This window comes from Sceloporus undulatus, chromosome 9 (assembly GCF_019175285.1).
Source record: "Sceloporus undulatus isolate JIND9_A2432 ecotype Alabama chromosome 9, SceUnd_v1.1, whole genome shotgun sequence".
NCBI lineage: Eukaryota > Metazoa > Chordata > Lepidosauria > Squamata > Phrynosomatidae > Sceloporus > Sceloporus undulatus.
In genome coordinates this window covers 22,931,738-22,953,107 of record NC_056530.1, presented here as the reverse complement: position 1 = coordinate 22,953,107, position 21,370 = coordinate 22,931,738, and the positions used below count along the sequence as shown (strand labels likewise).

Genomic DNA, 21,370 nt, shown 5'->3' with positions numbered 1-21,370 from the left:
CGGGGATTTCTAATTCTTAGGATTTCTGATTCCTTCCTCTTTGTTCGATGGGAGTTGACTCACCACCGTTTTGGCCCTGGACCTGGTTCTTGAGGGAAAGTAAAAGGAATAGCATGCGACCCACCCACTGCCTGTTATGCCTTCTCACCGGGAGAGATAACACACAGGAATCCTGATCTGACCCCAGTTTCAGATTTCATTAATTCTAAGGTTACATAAAATGTGGTGAGAATGTCGCCGGCTCCGTTCTGAATAAGAGCAGGATTGGCTTTGGTACGCTTTCCAAACTGGAAAAGGAAAGCATGCTAGTTTCGCTCCAAAACAAGCAAGATTCATTTTCTCCATCTGTAAAGGAAGCCTCAAGGAGCTGGTGGCTGGGGTCAAACTGGCTCTGGGTGTAGTCTAAATTTTAAAGGAATGATCCAAGGGGGTTTGAGCGTTGGACTATGACTCTGGAGACCAGGGTTTAAATCTGTGCTTGGCCCTGCAAAACCCACTGGGTCACCTTAGGAAAGTTACACACTCTCAGCCTCAGAGGAAGGAGGCAAGGGCAAACCTCCTCCAAACAAAACTTTCCAAGAAAATACTGCGATAGCTTTTGTTTTGGGATTGGCGTAAGTCAGCAACAACTTGAAGATGCACAACACAACAGTGTACTAAGATACTAAGGCAGGGAAAAAATACATGAACAGTTCAGATAGAGGATGGGTGAAACCTGGCTTGACAACATGCAAAAGAGATGTAGGCGTCTTAGGAGACCACAATTGAACATGAGTCATTGCAAAAAGAAAAAGGTCCATAGAAAATAGTGCACCAGAGGTGAGCAACTGTGCCCATAGCGGGGGCCAATTTTCACCCCCATCTCCCTTCATTGACAGTTAAATTAATCTGGAACTAGATGTGATGCGATACACAGTGGACCCTTGGTACCACCTGAAATTTAGTCCCAGGACCACCAGCATTGATGGATATCAAAATCCTTGAGTGCTCAAGATCCCATTATACATCATGGCATAGATATGTGAGGTCCCTTATATAAAATGGCAAAATCAAGGTTTGCTTTTGGGATTTTTTAAGACTGCGTTTTTAAGCCATGGCTGGTTGAATCCATGGATGCAGAATCTGCGGATATGGAGGGCCAACTATACCACTCCTCGTTTCAACTTTTACTTTTACAGTACTTGGTTTTCAGCCAATTTTTGGCAACACTGTGTATTTTGCAATTTTGAGCAGTTTGTGGTCATTTTGGGATGGCAAATTGCCGGCAAAATTATATTGGAGAGGATTGTAAGGGCCACAAAGATAGCCTTGGGGCTGCAGGTGGCCTGTGTCTTACACTTTCCCCACAGTTTTGAGACATATGGACCCAGTTCAACTCTGGAGACCGGGGTTCGATTCCCAGCTCAGTCATGAAACCCACTGGGTGCCTTGGGCCAGTCACACTCACACATTTGGTTTGAGTGTGAATCAGGGTCATTGAAACCAGTTCAAACCGATTTGCGATCCGGTTTAAAAGGTAGTGGGAATGAGTCCTGGGAGTATCTTCGTTTTGGGATTATATGTATATAATCGCCATGTTATAAATATCTGTCGAAGCAAGTCGTTGTTTTATTGACAATGTAATATTAATATTACTATTTTTTTAAAACGTGAAGGAAACTTATACCTTCTTGGTTCTTTCCTGGATGGAAAGAAGGCAGCAATTGCACCTCCCATTTCGGTGTCTACAGCCTCTATTTTTTCCCCTTGTCATCAATGCAAGACCATTTGCAGACTGGTTTTAAGTGGGTCGGACGTGAGCAGTTAGTGGGAACAGTGGGGCCAGCCCAAGTTGCTAAAGATGTGACCTCTGTGGCCTGTGGTTTATTGAGTGGCATTGTCATGGAGTCAGGGGTCCTACCCATAAGTGATGGGAGCACAGAATGGTGCACAGGGTCCAGAAGATGGAACATCACCTTGGCATGAGTGGCGGGGAGGAAGGGAAAGGAAAGGGGAGCCAAGAATAGCACATCCGGTCCTGCAGCCGCAGCAGGAAGCTAAATATAACCCACCTTGTTAACATTTGAGCTGCAAGGAGTCCTAGTGGGGAAACCCATGCTATGTGTGCATTTGAGAATGTTGTGTCTGCCTGACAGAGAGAGGGAGGAAGAGATGTGCTGGGTGGACAGGTGCATGAAAATGCAGACCACGAGCACACATGTGTCTGTATTAATGCATCTTATGGACAAATTTAAATCAATTCCAATCCACATCTGGTTCACGCTTGCGCAAGATTGATTTATCTAAAAAGACACAGAAAAAAATCAGCGTCAAAAAGATGTGGGTTAAATGGGTCTGGTGCATGGGCCCCCCTCACCGAATCATTTCAGCGATTCGATTTAAGTGGGAACCAGGGTCATTTGTACCAGTTCAAACCGAATTGCGAGCTGGTTTAAAAGGAAGTGGGAATGAGGCCCTGGTCTCCCGGAATCGTAGTCCAGCACTCAAACCAATATATTACACTGGCTCAAACAGCTAGAGTGGATCCCTTGAACCAGTTCGGCGCATCAACACATACAGATCAATCTCAATGGGATAAGCACTAGGATTCAAATCAAGGTGTTTTGCTTTAAGGTTCTCGGTGCCACCGCAAGGAGTTTCAGGGATGTGAACACTTTCAAGGATTTGGGATCAGTGTGACCGGCTCATTGAGGAGATCCCCTTCCCTGTTGCCATGGGGTTTGCGTGACGCCAGTCCTATTGTTTTGCCCATTGTTTTCCTAGGGCCAGCAGAATCATCACCTCTAAAAGCTGCTATGATTCAGAAGCCAGGACCTTTTTCTTCTTGTTGTTGTTTTGTTCCAAGGGAGGGAGGACAGTGGGATCTGATTCTGCAGAACTACCCAAGTGAGTCACCCTTTAAAGCCCAGGCTTTGACTCAGACCTTGACGGAAGGGAAGGCGCTTAACCCAGCTCAGGCAGTGCGGATCCAGCTTTCCAGCAAGACATCTGGAGTAGGAAGGGGGGGGAAGGCTTCCCTGCATTTTAACCCCAAACAGACATTATTCTTTGACTTACAGAGACCCTATGAATGAGAGACCGCCAAGTCACCTTGTCCTCAACATTACTCCTCAAGTCTCGCAAATTTAAGGCTGTTGTCCTCAGCTTATTTCAGTTGCTGCAAACAGAGGGGCTGTACAGACGGGCCATTAAGGCTAGCCTGAGGGCTGAGTTGGGGTGTGGTATCCATACGATGCACACCCTGACCCTGCTCCCAGGCTGGCATGACACCATGCGCCGCACCACACTATAGCCTACCTGGTTATATTGCCCATCTCCCACCCAAGTACTAACTGGGCTGGATCCTGCTTAGCTTCCAAGGTCAGACAGGATCTGGCACCTTTGGGGTATTTGGAGCATACGTAACAAAAACCTAGGCTGTATTTGCACTGCAAAATTAATGCAGTTTGGCACCACTTTAACTGCCAAGGCGCAATGCTATGGGATTCCAAAAGGAAAGGAATCTAGCCCTTTCTATTATTATTATTATTATTATTATTATTATTATTTATATCCCGCCTTCCTCCCAGTACAGGGACTCAAGGCGGTTTACCAATCTAAAACAGCCCAAGTCAAAACACTTTAAAGCATGCAAGCTATCTCACCACTGCCAGCTTCCCCTTAAAAAGGCTGCCATCACCCCCAAATGAAGAAAAGAATGGGGTGCAAAACCAGAGAGGCAAAGTTTCTGCTTGCGGGAATTCCCAAGAAGGACCAATCACTTCATTTAAACTCCCCAGCCTTTCCTGAAACTCCCCAAAACACCAGCTACAGTGAACCCTAGAAAGTAGGCATTGGGTTACTTTTGTATTAGATCTGCCAATTCCTGGTTGGTTTGGGAGCACTGCATCCCAGGTGTGTGTGATGGTAAATGTAGGACCTAGAGTCTACACACACGCAAACACACACGCAACCAGGTCTCCCTCTCTCTTGGCCCAGCCCTGCTTTTTGGCAGAGTCTCTGCGCCTTGCTTGGCCTGCTTTATCTCCCGAACGCCTTGCTTGTTTCATCCTGCCCAGATGTGTCGAAGGAGGCGCTGGCCTGCAAGGTTCTCCACATTCTTATCCTCTGGGGGAGATGTTGCACCGACCCATTTATGGCTGCTCTGAGTCAGGAATTTGGGATGATGCAAGGCAGAGGCAAGCGGACCCACGCCAGAGCGCAGGCCGACATGTTCCAAAGCATTCCACGAGGCGAAAGAAGCCAAAACAATGCAAAATCACTAAAAACGCACAATTGCTCTGCTCCTTGGGGAGGAATGCAGGGCCCAGGGGCACACATTAGTGCCTGTGGCCCTCTGTATGTTGGTGGACTACAACTCCCAACATCCCTGCCTTACTGGCAAAGGGTTGGTGGAGTCCAACAACATCTGGAGGCTTAGCCATTCCCCGATTCCCCCAATTTGAAAGATATACATCAGGAACGGGCAACTGGAAGAGGCTGGTAGGCCACACTATCGCTTTGGGGGAACTTGGATGGCCATAACTCTCTCCACTGCACCCTCCTCCAAAAAGGAAACACCTATTTTTGCTCCCAAAATATGAGTTCTTCCCAAAAGAACATCCAGGAGGGATAATTTTCACCTTTTTCGCCCCTCTCGCCAGGCCATTTGAAGCCCAAAGATTCTGATTTCTATTGAAGAATCTAAAAGTCAGTGAGGTACCCTCCTTTAATGCACCCTGTGCCAAGCACAGTTGGTCCTCCATTATTTGACCAATGGATTGAAATATTGCCATGTGTATATTTAAGCTTTGACTCGTCCTGTAAAGGTGAATTGTTAGGGAAGAAGCAGTTTTAAAGTGCATGTTTCGTGTGCTATGCCTTCAACTCTCTTAAGAGAAAGTGCACGTGCCCAACTACTGAGTCACATTTTATTCCGTCTTGAGCCAGAACGGAGAGCTATTTGTGTCCAAAGAGACGAGAAATCTCAGAAACTCCGTAGTCACGATTAGCTGAGAACGGAGAGAAACTCACTACTCATTCTTTCCACAGATAAGTAAACACACACAGAGAGAAAACAAGGCTTTCTGTTGTTTCCTTGAACCTCCAGGAAATGGAGACTCTCCCTCGCTTGCGTTTCTCTGTGGGGCCCCCTTTGGTTGTGCCAAGTCATGCCAACATGAAGGAAAAGGACAAGTCCATGAAACCAAATTCTCTGGCAGATGCTGGTGAGTCACGTCTCTCTGTCACCTGAGAAAAAGAAATCAAAACAGACCAAAGTGAAAAGTCCTCCTCTTCTTCTTCTTCCTCTTTTGCAAACCAGGCCCCACTCTTTGCAAACAAAACACCTTGGACAGAGTTGACCTTTGCTTCGAGCATCATCTCCTTTTCAGGGTTTTGGCTTTTCCAAAGATCCCTCCATGATTTCCAGGTCCTTTGCTATGCGCTTTCAGTCACATACTTTAGACATGTGTTCGTACAAAGGGACACACTCTCACCAACTTTTCACAGAAGAATATAAACAAATGGCACAAGGACTAGCATCTCCCATGGATTTATTTGCAATCGGGCTCTACCCATTTTGGGCCAATTCCAAGGGAATGGACAAAGAGCAAGGGAAAAGCATTACAGGTCTAATATTGGATTTTTAAGGGGCTGAACTTCATTTCGAAAATGTCGTCTCTGCTGGAAATCCCTGGGATTTGTCCGATCGGGAACGATGGAGGCAGCAAAGTGTCAGAGGGGGAAAAACGAAATGTTCTGTTCTCCCGGTCCCCCCCCCCCCCCATCCTTCATTTTAATCTGACACCCAAGGAGGTTTAATGCCACAGAGAAGCGTCTTGGAAAGAATCCCGGCAGGAGAACGGATTTCCTCACACTTGGGAAACCCCACCAAGAAGAATGGTTCAGTGGTGAAATCTTCCTCATGTTGCAAAGTCTTTCGAGGAATTGTTCTGCACAGAAATGCATGTGTAAATCCCATTGTTTTCCGTATTGGAAACAGCATATCTGATGCAAAACGAATCCATGTATTTTCTATCTAACTCTTCCCCAAAGGACCTCTAAGGACTTCTTGCCTAAGAAAGCCTTGAGAAATGAATGGGGTCGCCATAAACTGACAGGCGCCTTGAAGACACATAGACACAGGGCCAAAATCCCCTAAAACTACCATCTCCCACCTGATCTTCTAGGATAAGCATGGTCAGACCTGGTTAATGTTTGGATGAGAGACCACCAACAAATGCCAACTAGGTCAGGCTCTATTTCAGAGGAAGGAACTGGCAAAACCGTCTCTGAGGATCCCTTGCTTAAGAAAACACTACAAAATGCATGGGTTTGCCAAAAACTGACAGGTGACTTGAAGACACATAGACACACACAGGGCCAAGATTTCCTAAAAACACCATCTCCCATTTAATCTAGGCCTAAGCAGGGTCAGGTCTGGTTAATGCTTGGATGGGAGACCACCAACAAATGCCAAGTACTGTAAGCTCTATTCCAGAGGAAGGAACTGGCAAAGACAGCTCTAGAGTCTTCCTTGCCGAAGAAAACCCTATGAAATTCATGGGGTCACCATAAACCGACCAGCAACGTGAAGGCAGACAGAAAAACCCTGCTTTATTTGCCACCATTCCCTCTTATGGGATCCCGGTGTTTATAGTTTTAGGGAAAGGTACTTTGAATTCTCTGCCAGAGAGCTTGCATGCCTCCCAAACTACAAATCCCATGATTGGAAACAGGGTCAAGGAGAGAAATTTTGCAAGGTGCAACAAGACTGCTTTCGGTGCAAACAGGGCTCATCTCCAAATTGAGGATTTAAAGTCTTTTCAATAAAGATAAGAATGTGACACGTATTCATAAAGTTCTGGGTTTTCCCCCCTCTTGGTAGAAAAATATGGTTTCTGATCAAACACAAACAAAGTAGTCACCTTATTTTGCCTATGGTTACGAAAGCGCAACTGATACTATTAGGGTATGTTTGGGATTTGCTTTTAAAAGGGGCCTTTCTCTGATGCTCCTGTGACTGGAATTGTCAACCATCTCCTCCAACTCACTCAAATATTTGGAAATACCATACAAAACGTTTGTAACCGGTCAATGCGTTTTGCGGTGCTAAAGCTTTCGGTTTCGTTTTTTCCAAAGATGTGTTTTGTCTGCTGCATCTTTGAGTCCTTTCCCTTTCGTTTCTGCAATTGTGAGGATACAGACAGGAACCTGGTCCAAATTTGGACCAGAAGGACATATATTAATTCATGTCAGGCAACGAAAGGGTTATAATTCAATACAATTGTTTTGGCTGTCAATGATCAGCCGCTGGAATTCATTGGAGAGAGTGGGCCAAGTCTATTTATTTTTATGAATGTATTTATTTCATTTCTATGCCACTTTTTCCCCCATAAAGGGACTCACAAGATGAACATATTCTATGTTTCCCTATGGGCAAGTACAGGGGTCTCCTATGTTTCCCTATGGGCAAACATTCCCCAATGATTCCCTATGGACAAGTGTTCGCCAATGTTTCCCTATGGGCAAGGATTCCCCAATGATTCCCTATGGGCAAGCAGTCCCCTATGTTTCCCTATGGGCAAATCCTGTCATTTTGTTTTAGTACACCGTGTCTCTCTCTCTCTCCTTCTCTCTCTCTCTCTCTCTATATATATATATATATAATTCATTTTTATACCATGTTGACTAGATCATTTCAATCCTCACTTGGACATTTTCATTGGGATGCTTTCTTAACGTTTTGTCTTTGGGAGCCTCCTTGGGCCCCCGGTTGGGGAAAAAGGCTGCGCATGATGCGCAATGAAATGAAAATGAAAATAAATAAATAAATAAAAATAAAATATAAAATTAATAAAATTAATAAAATAAAATAAAAATTTAAACTGAATTGAATTTAACTAAAATAAAAATTTAAATTAAATTGAACTGAAGTGAATAAAAATAAAATAAAAATAAAATTAATTAATTAATAACATTAATTAAAATTAAATTAAATTAAATTAAAATTTTTAATTAAATTGAATTGAATTAAATAAAAATAAAAATAAAATATTAAATAAATAAAAATAAAATAAAATAAAATAAAAAATTAAATTAAATTGAATTGAATTAAAATAAAATAAAATAAAAAATTAATTAAATTGTACTGAATTAAAATGAAATAAATATAAAACATAAAATAAAATATAAAATAAAAGCATGCCATGGAAGGCTGTGTGTGTTTGTTTGGAGGGATGCCCTGCCCCCCCCCAAAAAAGGCACCCTTTTTGATAGACCTGTGCAAAACCCCCTCTTGGGTCCGTGTCTGCACTGGTTGCAAGGCAAAGCGGATCTGCCTCTGATTGGGAGGCCCTTGGCGCTGGCCCCAGCTGTCCCTCCCTCCGTCCCTTCTCCTGATGATGAGCTCATCATCGCCGGGAGGAGCCACTAGGCAGCCCTGCCCTCCTTCCTGGCTGCTGCTATAAAGCCCCAGCTGGGCGCAAGGGCTGCAATTGCAAAGCCAGCCAGCGAAAGAGGCGGCTGCTGCTGCTGCTGCTCCCAGGAGCCAGGCACTCAGGGCAGGTCTTGCAGAGCAGGGCATCTCTGGAACCCAGCACCCGCCAGCAGCCATGAGCTCCATCCTGGACGTCAATACTCTCTATCAGGTCAGTAAGAAGACCCTAAGGGCCCCCTCTGCTGCCTCTTGGACTGCAGCACCCAGCATCCCCTGTCTTGCCTGACTGACCAGGGATGATGCTGGGTTGGTTGTCCAAGGAAGGGAGGATGATGATGATGATTTCCTCCTGGCTCCCCTTCTTGGACTGCAGCTCCCATCATCTGCAGCACCTTGCCTGACTGACCAGGGATTCTGGGGTTGTTCATCCAAAGAAGGGATATTATTATTATCATTATTATTATTCCCAGAATACCCCAGACAGTACAGTCAGGGATTCTGGGAGCTGCTGTCCAAGAAAGTAACTTTTCCAGGGTTCTGTCCCTTCTTATCCCCGATCTGCCATTTGTCTTTGCTTTCTTGTCCTCACTATGGCAGAGGACAAGATTATAGGACTGCAGCACCCATCATCCTGCCCACCTGGCTGAGGATTTGGGGAATTGGGGTCCAAGAAAGGCACTTTCTCAAGCTCTGTCCCCTTTATTTTCCACCTTTGCCCCCTTTTCTTCTACCTTCTGACATTTTGGGAACCAAGAAATTATCCTTTCCAATGCCTTCCTTCAACTTTGGGGACAGAAAAGGACCGAAAAGGGATTTAGGGATGTGAAAAGTAGCAAGCTTCTGGTTCACGCAGAACGCTTCTTCTCACGCTAGTATTAGGGCAAATCGGTTTGCCTTTTGCCCAGACTTTGCATCCGAATGTGAATTAAAAGCAATGATTAATAAGTGGGCTTTGCATCTCGAAGGGAGGGAAAAACATTGGCCCTTTCAACTTTGAGTTTGTTTGGGTTTGCCTCGTTTTATCGAGACAGAAACCGCGATCAGATTAGGATCGGAACTGGTTTCAAATGCGGTCCTATTTCAGCCATTCGCTTTAAATCATAGTGGGAGCGGACCCTTAGTTTCCCCATTTGGTTTCTTTGTATTAGCCTCTCCAACAACTTGTGTGTTGCTCTTCCGTACATTACTTTCTATGCGAATATCTGTGTTTATTCTAGAGATACGAAGGTGCTTTCTCATCTGTATAAATAGATATTTTTATAGATACAGTACAGAGAGCTCCGTGGCAGACATTTGGCCAAAAAGCATGGAGCAGCAACATTTCATCCAAGAGAACTCCCTCAATGTTTTCAAACATATTTGAAACGTCAAATGCAGAGATGTCAAACTCGGAGTACACCTTTCGTTCTTTCTTTGCCCAGATCTGTAAAAAACCTGGGCATATAATCCTGGTTTGCTAAACGCTATCCTTGACATCTTTGGGGTTCAGTCTTGGAGAGATATTTGGAGATCAGTCGTAGAGATGGGAGCATTTTGCAAGTTGTAGTCTCAAAAGGACCTTTTTTTCTGGTGCAGTTTAGTGGATCCCAGCAGTTCTCTTTATTCCAGTAAATGATAAAAAGTGCCTAGTCTTAGATAATTTCCTGGAAAATGGAATTAAATCAGCTTCTTGAAAATCTGAGGTTGGAGATGGGTTTGGAAACACAGATCTGGTTGTCTTTGTATATTATATATAAACATATATTGGATTGGATTGTATACAAAGAGGAATATATTTGCAGGGAGGGGAGTTTTGGTGATCTCTCTTCTAGAAGCAGAAGGAAAGGTGGCTCCTTCCTGTTTACTCTGAATCGGCACGGTTTCGGCGACGACACCGGCTTAACTTCCTGGAGCGAACAGCATTTTTATTTTCCTAGCCGGATAATTTTTTCTTCTTCTTCTTTCCTTGCCGCTTGCAAAAAAACCCCAAACAAGCCAGCCCTTGTGCGTTTGGCGAAACAGGCCCTTCAAGCCTCGCCATTTCGCAATTCTCTTTATTTTCCTACCCTTCTTTCCTTGTCCTGCGTTGCATCAGTTTGTTTTCGCGGCCGTTTTGACCTGCCAAAGGTCGCTTGGAAAAGCAACCAAGGCCTGCCTGCGTTGGGTGCCGAATCCAGAATTTCTCTTGCAAATGTGAAAAATATTACCTTGGTATCTGCTGAGGTTTGGTTCCAGGACCAAATTTGAGTATTTTTGTACTCCGTGGGTACAAAAATACTCAAATCCCAACAGCATAGTCAAAGGGTGACCAGTATATAAAATTATAGTACATATAAAAGCATATAAAAAAAGCAAAACCAAGATTTGGCTATTGGAATATATATATTGGATCTGTGGCTAAAGGATCCCTGGATCCAGAGGACCAACTGTCTAAGCAAACTTATGTTCATGGGAGATGCAGTACTGTACAGCAATATTTGGAGGCCATATGTTCCCTTGCCCTTTCAGACTGGTGCAGTCACAATACTGTAGCATAGCTTCAAACTGTGCTGATTTGGCAGGGACAGTCCCAAATAATCCTCTGTTGTCCCACCTTTTCAGCTGCTTTTAAAGCATCCCAGTTTCTTTCCTCCTCCCGCTGCCCTCGGCTTAGTTGCTCCAAGCTGAGTTTAATGTGCCAAAGTAGCTCTGGCTTATTAAACTTATAGGAAAGGAGCAGCATCTTTCACTTCCCAGTAGGTTTGGGAGAAAGCAAACCGCTGCATCCTCTCTTCGCTTGCCTGTTCTCCTTATTAATAACTAATACCATCGTATTCACATTCTAATGTTGCTTCGCCACTCGAATCCCAGTTTTCGTCTGCGAAATGTTGGAAGGTATGGGCTTTGGTGGTTTGGCTCAGGTCAAAGACCTGGATACGGAAGCCCCCAAGCCGTGACGAAACCCATTGGGTGACCCAGGGTTGTCAATTCTTTTTATTTTGGGACTACTGCACCCAGAATTCCCCAGCCGACACGGCCGGTGGAGAAACCGGAAGGCCGGTGCTTTTAATCTCTTATTACAGCATTATTAATAATGGTTTGTGGCTTCGGCGCTATGTCACAGACAGGTTCCTCCTGTCGCCGCGCTACAAAGCAGACAGGTTCCTCCTTCGCACTCACCGCCTTTCAGTCCCAGGAGCCAGAAAGACAAGAGAGAAGCAGAGGACACAACCTTTTTGTGGGTGTTTTGCTGGGTCACCTTTCAAGGCGTAGAAGGAAACAATAGAGCCGTAAATTCAAAAATGATTTGAGGGTGTCTTTTGAGGTCAAGAGCTGCTCCCTTTCAAAGCCAGGGCCCTGTCACACTAAACAATTTATAGCACAACGATTCCACTTTAACTGCAATGTCTGCATTCTGTGGGATCTTGGGATTTGCAGTTTAGGGAGGTGTATTTAGTATTTCCAGCCAGAGAACTATAGTGGCTCGCTAAGTACAAACCCAAGAGTTCCTTAGGATGCAGCCATGGCAGCAGATAACTCATTATTATTATTATTATTATTATTATTATTATTATTATTATATTAAGGGGGACTGATTCTCCATCCGGTTCCCAAATAAGCTGCCAGCCCTGCTACAAAGCTATTTTTAATGTCCTATCCCAGGCAGGTTGTCATCCATTTCTTTCCATCATGGTATTTATTGTCTGTCGCCGAATAGAACAAAGCCACGTTTGGGAGATGCTCTCCAAAGTATGTGTCCATAGGAAGAGAATGGGATATGATGACCTTGGTAGAAATAACTGCATAGGTCTGACCGTGTGCAACGCATGCCCTCCAACTGTTCAGATTGGCAGGGACAGGCCCAGATAACCTTCCGTCGTGCCACTTCACCATGTCTTTTAGATGGTCTGGTTTCTCTCTCCTCTTCCTCCCACTTTGCTCACAGCTTGCTTCAGTTGTTTGCCTCCCATTATCTCTATGGAGAGGGCAGAATCTTGCACTTCCCAGTTGGCTCAGCCAAAAGCAAACTGCTGCATCATCTCCTAGCTTGTCTATTACTTATCGTTAATAACCTTTGCCGCCTTGACCACCCTCTAAGGTTGCTTGGGCACACATGTCCTGGCTTTTACCTGTGAAACCTGGGAGGGTCTAACAACATAACATCCATATAACACTCCAATAGGTGATTTTAAATGAAGTTGAGTCCCTTAAAAGTATTAAATACTTTCCTCCTTGCTCCTTATCTGTTCCCTTGAAATTGGGTCCATGTCAGTAGAGCAGCCTTGCAAACAAATCCACAAAAAAGTGCCATTTGTTTGTAGCCCAGAAAGAGGGACTATCCCCATTTCCACCCAATTTCCAAAAGACCCCTTTTCTTTGAAATGGGTGACTATTTACAAGTCGAATCAAAGAGATCCCATTCTTTTGAGGCTACAATGCATCCCTGTAACGTGAAGGACATCCACATTTTTTGTAAAAGTTTAGTTACTGCGTACCTTGCAAAACAGAAAGCTTAAAATCCCTCTGATTCAGATGCCCTTCAACTTGCCCTTTTGGGGCATTTTATCCTAAACAATGTGGCTGATCTTCCTGACACAGATTCCAACCTTCCTCAACCGGTGGAACTACTACTCCCATTATCCCCAACCAGTACGACTATGGCTGCTGGGGATGATGGAGGTTAAAGTCTCTGGACATTCTGTCCTGGGATATTCTGTCATTCCATTCAAGTGAGTCTAGGGGACCCCACCCTTTGGAAGAAGATATCTGGGAACGATTGCAAGTTTGTGAAACGCTGGAGTTGTGAAATACTGGAGAGGCACTTGCTGCCAGGTTTACATAGCAGATTCCAGAACCTTCAAATAAATACAGTGGGTCCTTGTTATCCACTGGGGTTGGGTTAATAAAATCTGTGGATGCCCAAGTCCCATTTAATACAATGGCAGGTGAAAGGATGACCCTTATCTAAAATGGAAAATCGAGGTTTATTGTTTGGAATTTATAATTTCTTGGAATATTTTCAAGCCGTGGATGCTTGAATCCCTGGATAGGAAAAATCAGTGGATAAGGTGGGCCAACTATATGTTTGGATGACCTCCAACAGCCGAAGTAGGAAAAGGTTTAACCCCCCCCCAAAAAAAAAGCCCTCCCAGAATCCTCCAGCCAAAATGGCTAGTGAGCATTGGCCATGCTGGTTGAAGGATTCTGGGTGTCGCAGTTCATCCAGCTCCCATTTCATTGCAGTACCAACGAGAGGCTAAAAAACAGAAGAAGAGGGGGAGAGCCAGTGGTAATATTGGAAACCAAACCAAACCAAGAGAGCAACAGATCCCTATCTATATATCAAGGTGCCCAACATGTTTTGGAAAAGTCCTCTGATTCACCAGGGTGCATTGGTGCCCACTGGAAACTTCTGCAGGTGTCACTTGAAGGTTGCCTGCTGCACCCTGTTACTAACCAGGAGTAATTTAAAAGTTCATGAGTTTAAAAGTTTAGATTGGAGAGATAGATGGAGCTTGGCTTTTTAAAATATATATAAAGCTGAGATTTGCGAGTTGCTGGGAAAGATGTAACAGATGTTCCAAACTCCTCTCTCATCTGTCTTACTGCTTGGCATGACTCTTTGGAAGCTTAGCCCCAGTGTTTTAAAACCAGCTCCAAGCGTGGCACAAACGGGCCTCACTTCATACCCTCCAGTTGTCCGAATTTGGCCTTTTTCCTCTTCAACGTCCGTGTTCATATTCTTTCGAAACGGAGCCCTTCCTTGATTTCTTAGTTACTCCAAGGCAGGGAGGGGCTATGTCTCCAGGACATTGGTGGAAGTTTTCCAGGAAACGGTGGGCGGTTGCGTTTCTTAAAAATAATGATAATATGTGGCTTGGCGACCTCTGCATTCCTCTGCTCCTTTTGCACTCTGCTCTGGACAGCAGGATGTTTGTGCAAGATGGAAAAGTATGTGCTGCGTGTGTGTTGCCACAAATGTAAAAAAGACAGAGGGACTGCAATGGTCAGAAAGAATAGTCGTCCCCCCCCCACTTCGTAATCCAAGGTGTTGCCTTTTAAAACAATGCACAATGTCCAGCCTTTGGGTTGTGAAACAGATATTTGCCTGAGATAAATTTTATTGCAGGCACGGGACCTAAAGACCGAGAAGCGGCTCATGGCCCTGAAGCACGTCCTGAAAACCTTTGCACTGGCTCTCAATCCCTTGAATTTAAAGTCAAGTTTCAAGGCCTTGTGAAGTTTGCACCCCGGTCATATATCTTCCATCAACTCCGTGTTTCCTTCTTGGTCAGTCTTTTCAAACTTCCACTTGGTATTTTTTAAATCAAGCCTTCCTCTACCTCCTGGAACAATCCCTTCCAATTTTCCAAATCCTCTCCCCATGAAATGCACACCTTTCAATTTGGAAGGCGATTTCCAGTTTTGGTGTCCAGACTTACAGACCCATGCTCTCTCTGCGTAGATTTGGCAAGGCTGGCTCATCTCTTCTCTTCCTTTTGGTATTTGCGCATGCGCAATAAGAGATTCTGGACAGAGCTGCTGGTGACCTTACCTGTTTTAGGCACAACACAGTTACAATTGCTTAGAGCAGTTTCCATCTTTCCCCCACCTTAAGCTTCATTGCATTGCTTACTGCAAACACATTGCTACAACCTGACACTGAAAACCTGTATTGCTCCAGCCCTCCTTCACCATGACCCCCAATGCCAATGCTCCTAAAAATCTGCCAGCTAGATAGAGGATGAGGAAAATGGGTTGAGAAAGGGGCTGGCATGGTGTAACAAGGAGTTTCCATGGTAGAGCCTTTGTTGATTGACATATGCATGTATGCAAACCTTTAAGATAGTGCTGTACAACGTTAAAGGCCCAAAGCATGAAAGTCCCATAATAAAAGAACAACACTTTGATTTGAGTGTTGGACTGTGACTCTGGAGTATGGCCAGGGTTCAGTTCCTTGCTCAGCCATGAAACCCATTCGGTGACCCTGGGCAAGTAACACCCTCTCAGCCTCAGGTGAAGGCAATGGCAAACCTCCTTTGAACAAATCTTGCCAGGAAAACCCCATTATATTATAGGGTCACTGTAGGGTTGCCATAAGTTGGAAACAACTTGAAGGCACACAACAGCAACAGACTGGGCCTCATCCACCAAGGTGTTCTCCGGAGTGACTTGCAGAATGCGCAAGTAGCCCTGGGAATCGCCGTCCTTTTGTCTGGAGTCTTGTGCAAGACAGTTTCCAAGTGGATCATGCTGAGCAAGTTAAAACTGGTGATGCAATCCTGTGCCTGCGGTAGGTGCAGCCTTCCTTGCGCCCGCCCCCGCCCTGCGTTCTGGCTCTGCGGTCGCCATTGACCGACCAGCTGTTCCACTCTGGCTTTTCAGCCCCACCAGAATGAACGCCTTTTAAAAATAACACCAGCCCAGCTCACACAAGGCTATATTAAAAGACCTGACATCATCCCTTTTTTTGCTTAGCTGCTTCTGCTGCTTGGTTTGCTTTAGAAAACCCATCTTAATCTGTCTCCCTATATTTTTCCCCCCACCTTGCCTTCTGCCACGGTGCCAAACATCCTCTCTCCGAAATGATAGGAGTGAGGGCTTTTTTCAAAGTGGGTGGAAGTTTTCGTGTTCTTTGAGTATGGAACTGATATTTTGGGAAGGGTATTGCTGTATCCGCTCAGTCCTGGCCATTGTAGCTGTATTGGGTGGGTTTTTATTTTTATTTTAAAGTGGGTTTGGTTTAGGGACAAAGTTCATGCATCTTTGTCACTGGAGGGACACTGGCTCAAGAAGTGGTTTGAACATGTGAATGAGTGCTCCGCAATCCATTCACTTTTCTATCTGTGGCAAGGAGGGATCCATTTGCGTCCTGTTGCTGTCTGTCTGCACACGTGGAAAACATTGCATTTGAGACCCGGGTTGGGAAAGGTCCTTTTGGGGCACTGCAGCTCTCAGAATGCCCAGCCATTGCGCTGTAGTCCAGGAAAAGGCCTTTGCTTCCGGTAGGCCAAAAAGAAGGGCCTTTTCCCAGACCTAGTTGTGACAATAAGAAAGTGTCTCTATGGAGTTGCAATTTTTGGTGGTGAAAGAGATTCAAGCGCATTGTTGCCTGCTCTGTGTTCAAATTCTGGGCTTTTTAACAATCATGGCTAATTGCTTTCTATCCCTTCCTCTCCACAGAACTTGCTCAATCTGTCACTGAGCGAAGAGCAGGACGTGTCAGGGCCGCATCTCTCTCGGCGCCACTCTGCCTGTTCCTCGGACACGCCGTACAGCAGCAGCAGTGGAGACCCTTCTCCTGTGTGGCCCCTCCGCAGTCACTGGAGCCCGGCCACTGAGCAGCTTCGCCCCCTGGGAGACCCGGGACGGCGTCCTCCATTGCGACCCGATCGTTCAGTCAGCCTCATTGAAGGGAAGGCCCTCCCTCCGCCTCCACCGCCGGGCTTTCCACCTCTCCGTCTGCCCTCTCTGGCTCCGGCACCATCTTCCCGCTACAAGACGGAGCTGTGCCGCACCTTCAGCGAGACGGGCAAGTGCAAGTATGGGGCCAAGTGTCAGTTTGCCCATGGCACCGCCGAGCTCCGCTCCGTCAGCCGCCACCCCAAGTACAAGACGGAGCTGTGCCACAAGTTCTACCTCCACGGGGAGTGTCCCTATGGTTCCCGGTGCCACTTCATCCACTATCCCGAAGAGGCCCAGTTCCACTCAGCGTCCTCTTCGTCCTCCTCATCGCCACAGCTTCTCCGCCAAAGTGTCAGCTACTCCGGGGTGCCGACCGCCCGCCGCTCTTCACCTCTGCCCAGCATCCCTGACCCGGCCTCCTTCGCCCGAGCACCCTCCGTCTCACCTCCACCGGCCTCCTCCAGCGACCTTCTCTCCCCTACTTTCAGCCACCTGAACTCTGACCCTCTTTCCCTCCTTTCCACTTTGAGTGAATCGCTTCCCACCCCGGTATCTGGAGGGTGCTGTTCCTGCCGTTGTGGTGGCGGGAAGCCGGCCAACCTGGTATCCCCTTTCCAGAACCATCGAGACTACTTCGCCGCCGCCCCTGGGACTCCTACCACGTCCACGGCTTCCCTCCTGCCTCGGACCCCGTCCTCCAACTCTCTCTCCGACCCGGAGTCCTACAGCAGCTCCAGCAGCCTCAGTGGTTCCGACTCGCCCGTTTTCGACATGCAAGCCCCCGGTGGGCCGACAGCGGGGAGCGCCCACAGGTTGCCTATCTTCAACCGGATCTCTGTCTCCGAGTGAGCTGCCCATGGACTCGAGAGGGGTGTCTATGAACATTGAGTTTTTCTTGTCATTGTTGTCACTGCAGTGTAAGGGGAGGCAGGTTTAACATTGCACACCTGTCTCTATAGGGAGAGGGTGGGCCTTCTTGCTCCGTCCTCCCCGATCGATGCCCAGGTGGCATCTTTGGAGCAGCGCCTGCTCCAGGTATTTAAGCCAGGGTGATGTCTATCCCTGGCAGTGCACTATCAGGTCCTTGGCAGACCTAAGAGAGCTCGGGAGGGCTTTTTCTCCCCCTTCTTTTTCCTGCCTTAGCGCATCTGAGTGCCTTTCAGGAAATCCAAATTCATTCTGATTTGTCATATTCCTCTCCTTCTGAGATTTAGTGCCTTAAGGGTTGTGTTGTATTGCCGTGGTTAGCAATGCGCGGGCCATTGCCTTTGGAGAGTGGGCCAAGTTCTTTTTTGCCGTGCTCCAAGAGTTTAGCCAAGAGTTATCATTTGGACAGCTGTTTTTTTTGTCTTTCTTTCTTGGTTCTAGATTTTTTTATTTAAAAACAAAGCTTTTTGGAATTTTAAAATACCTTGTTGCTTAAATAACATACTGTGAATACCCTCCCCTTCCCTCATCTTTTACCAAAAAGTTGAGAACTTTGGGTCAGGAATGGGGTGACTGCGTTTTTAATCTCTTTCCCCACTTGCAATTCTCTCTCTCTCTCTCTTTCTTTCCATCCCTAAGCATTTGAAATGTTAAAAACAACCTTGCAAGGTAGTGATCATCTCCCTGACACCTCGCCAGGCCTTGTGGTCTCCTCTGGAGGAATCCACTGGGTCTCAGTTGCAACCACTCCTCCGAATATCTCATCGTTTTCAGTCCTAGAGATTGAGATTGAGACGCCTTTGGAGTCAAGCCTTCAATCCAGAGCATACTGTTGAATGCAAAGCATTGCTCCAATTTCAACCTGGATCAACCAGAAAGAATATTTCTTTTTGTCCAGAGCTGGGCTGGATGAGACTTCCAAACTGAGGGAGCTTATGATCATTCCTTGGGATATTTGGCTCTGATTCAGGGTTTGTGTCATCCGAAAAATCCCCTTCTCCGAGAATTCAGATTCCTCCACTTTGCCCGTCCTCTTTCACTTACTTGAAAGAATTGGGAAGAGAACTCCCAGATAATTTGGGAATTCTTGAAATTGTTGCAGTCTGATGTGGTTGTTTTTAATGAAACAGATTTGCAATGCCAATAATGTGGAGATAAAGAGTTGGAGGCATTTGGAATTCACCGGAGAAAGGATTCATTATCAAAAGAGAAAAGCCAAGTCTTGATTTTAGGAGACTTAACCATGAATCAATTCCTGAATAAATCCAGCCGATTGCAAATATTGATGGCAAACTTGCAAATGTTGCTTTTGTTTTTAAACGGGCTGCAAATTCCCATTATTTCCTAGGATTCTAGGCATTTGCAATCCAAAAAAAGGCAAAATTTCCAAGCTTGTTCTAAATTAACTGTGCACTCTCTAAGTTAGCACATACTTTGCGCTGCTGAGTATCATCAACCAAAGAACATCAGTCCTCAATAGCAACCACAAAAGGGAGTCAAGAGAGAGTCAAGTGTGCCTTTTTTTTCCTTTTCCTTTTATAAATCTGTGTCAAAATGCTAACCACCTGCATATAATTATTGCAGCGTTAATATGTGTGCGTGTGTTGCTGTTCTGGAAAACAAAGAAAGGAAACCCTTCATGTTTACCGTGCAACGAGGCGATGCGCAAAACCAAAATATCAACTATTTATAGACTCTTATTTATTCAAACAGATTTTATATTGTATTTATCTTTTTTTGTAATATTCCAAAATAATATATAATATAATTATATATAAATATATATATATATATATATATTGTGTGTGAAATATGGAAGAAGTGACATTGTGCAAAAAAAACATATTATAATAATGATTGTTTCAAAAAAGGTTGGGGTTTTCCCCCCCTAATTCTCCATTTGAAACAGAAAGTTTCCTATGTCTGATAGAAAATTGCTGATGAAAATAATTGGTGCAGCAGATAATTATTCAGAATAATAAATATGAAGCTCGGAAGATCAGGCTATGTTTGTGGTCTTTTCACTTTATATTCCCAAATCCAGTTGCGACAAGATTTGAGCGCATGGTTTTCTTTTGAAAGAAGTTTGGATTTTATTGTACGCCGTCAAGTCAGTTTTTGGTTGATGGGTTTTCTTGGCAAGCTTTCTTCAGAGGAGACTTTGCCTTTGCCTTCCTCTGAGGCTGAGACAGTGTGACTTGTCCATAGTCACTCATTGGATTTCCATGGCTGAGCCAGAATTTGAACCCTGGGCTCCAAGAGTCTTAGCCCAACACTCTAAAGAGGCTGGAATGACTTATTCACAGTCCCCCAATGGGTTTCCATGGCCAAGCAGGGATTTGAACCCTGATCTCTCCGAATCCTAGTCCAGCGCTCAAACCACTACCACATCCTGGCTCTCAAGCTTTATTCAGAGGCAGTTTGCAGTTGCCTGAGGCTGAGAGTGTGTGACTTGCCCAAAGTCACCCATAAGATTTCCATGACTAAGTTGGGAATGTGTTCCCTTGGAATTCTAGTCCAGCATTCAAACCACTGCATCCCACTGGCGCTCAAAGAAAAGTTACATTTCTCATATTTCCACCCTAGGACAACCTCCAAGGGATCATTCTGGGTTTGTTATGCACACTATGGAACCGCACCTATGCGCATCCCTGCAAGTTCCATTGCTCACACGTGTCCGCACTTGAATAAAGATGGAGTCGATGAGGTGAAGGTATCCCAAGCACATTCAAGGCATGCAGAGTTTTATCCCAGGTCTGTTCGCATCGGTTGTTCACACTGTCGACGATGCAAATCTTTTTTGTGGGATGCTTTACATGTGCTTTCATCTCTCTTTAATGCTGAAATTATCCCCAGTGTGATAAACTCCTGTGAAACATTGGAGAGTATGGCTCTAAACAGAAGGAAGCTCATTTTAAAAAGCCATCAAAGGAGGAAAACCACAAAATTGGTGTTTCTGCCTCACCATCACAGACCCAGCCCCTCAGCCTTCCTCTGAACTGCTATTCCCATCATCCCCCTCCTGCACGGTAGCCAGAATCTTCTCTGTCCCTTACATACGTGTGAGTTTCTCAACAGAAGCAGTCAAGATTTTTGCCTGACATGGCATATTTGTACCCAGTGGGAAGTGGACTTGGCCATGGGATGCATTTGCACATGGAGAAGGATGGGTGGTGGCTGCGATGGGTGTTCATGTGCCTGCAGTGCAGGTGTGCATCCACACCCTCATGCTCAGCCATGTGGGGGGGAGGCGCATGGGAGAACGCTTTCCATTGCACAACCTTGCCAGCCAACATAAGGGTTGCACATCACAAACAACATGTAACTCCATGTGCTACGTATGACCTACACAATGCCACTGGATATAGGATCTCAACCAGGCGCTGATCCCCTGCTCCTGGTACAACTCAAGATGCCGGCCTCAAGAGCAGCCCCTTCCAATCAGAATATTCACCCCAGTCCTAAATTCTGAGCATTGGAGGTGATCTCAGAAAGCCCATCTTGCGCCATCTCTTAGCTATAAACCAAAATTCGCTAGAAAGGCCTCAGTTGAGATTAGCAGGAAGCAGAAGCCAGATAAAGATCTTGTGTCGGTTTCTGACTCCTGATGCTAACAATAGCAACAGCAGGAAAGGCTTTTGCCGTCCACTTTCTCTAAAT

At 45.4% G+C, this 21,370-nt stretch overlaps 1 protein-coding gene and 1 long non-coding RNA gene across 2 annotated transcripts; one reads left to right on the top strand and one right to left on the bottom strand.

The window, feature by feature from the left end:
• Positions 1-4,896: 4,896 nt before the first annotated feature.
• Positions 4,897-5,559, bottom strand: LOC121915816. The gene is made up of 2 exons (XR_006100750.1): positions 5,344-5,559; positions 4,897-5,229 (listed from the first exon to the last, which is right to left on the bottom strand). It is a non-coding gene; the product is annotated as an uncharacterized LOC121915816 (long non-coding RNA).
• A 2,894-nt stretch (positions 5,560-8,453) lies between these two features.
• Positions 8,454-19,707, top strand: LOC121915046 (mRNA decay activator protein ZFP36-like). The gene is made up of 2 exons (XM_042438875.1): positions 8,454-8,630; positions 16,562-19,707. Exons 1-2 carry the CDS (start codon positions 8,595-8,597, stop codon positions 17,630-17,632), a joined length of 1,107 nt encoding a protein of 368 aa, XP_042294809.1. The 5' UTR covers positions 8,454-8,594; the 3' UTR covers positions 17,633-19,707.
• Positions 19,708-21,370: the final 1,663 nt, after the last annotated feature.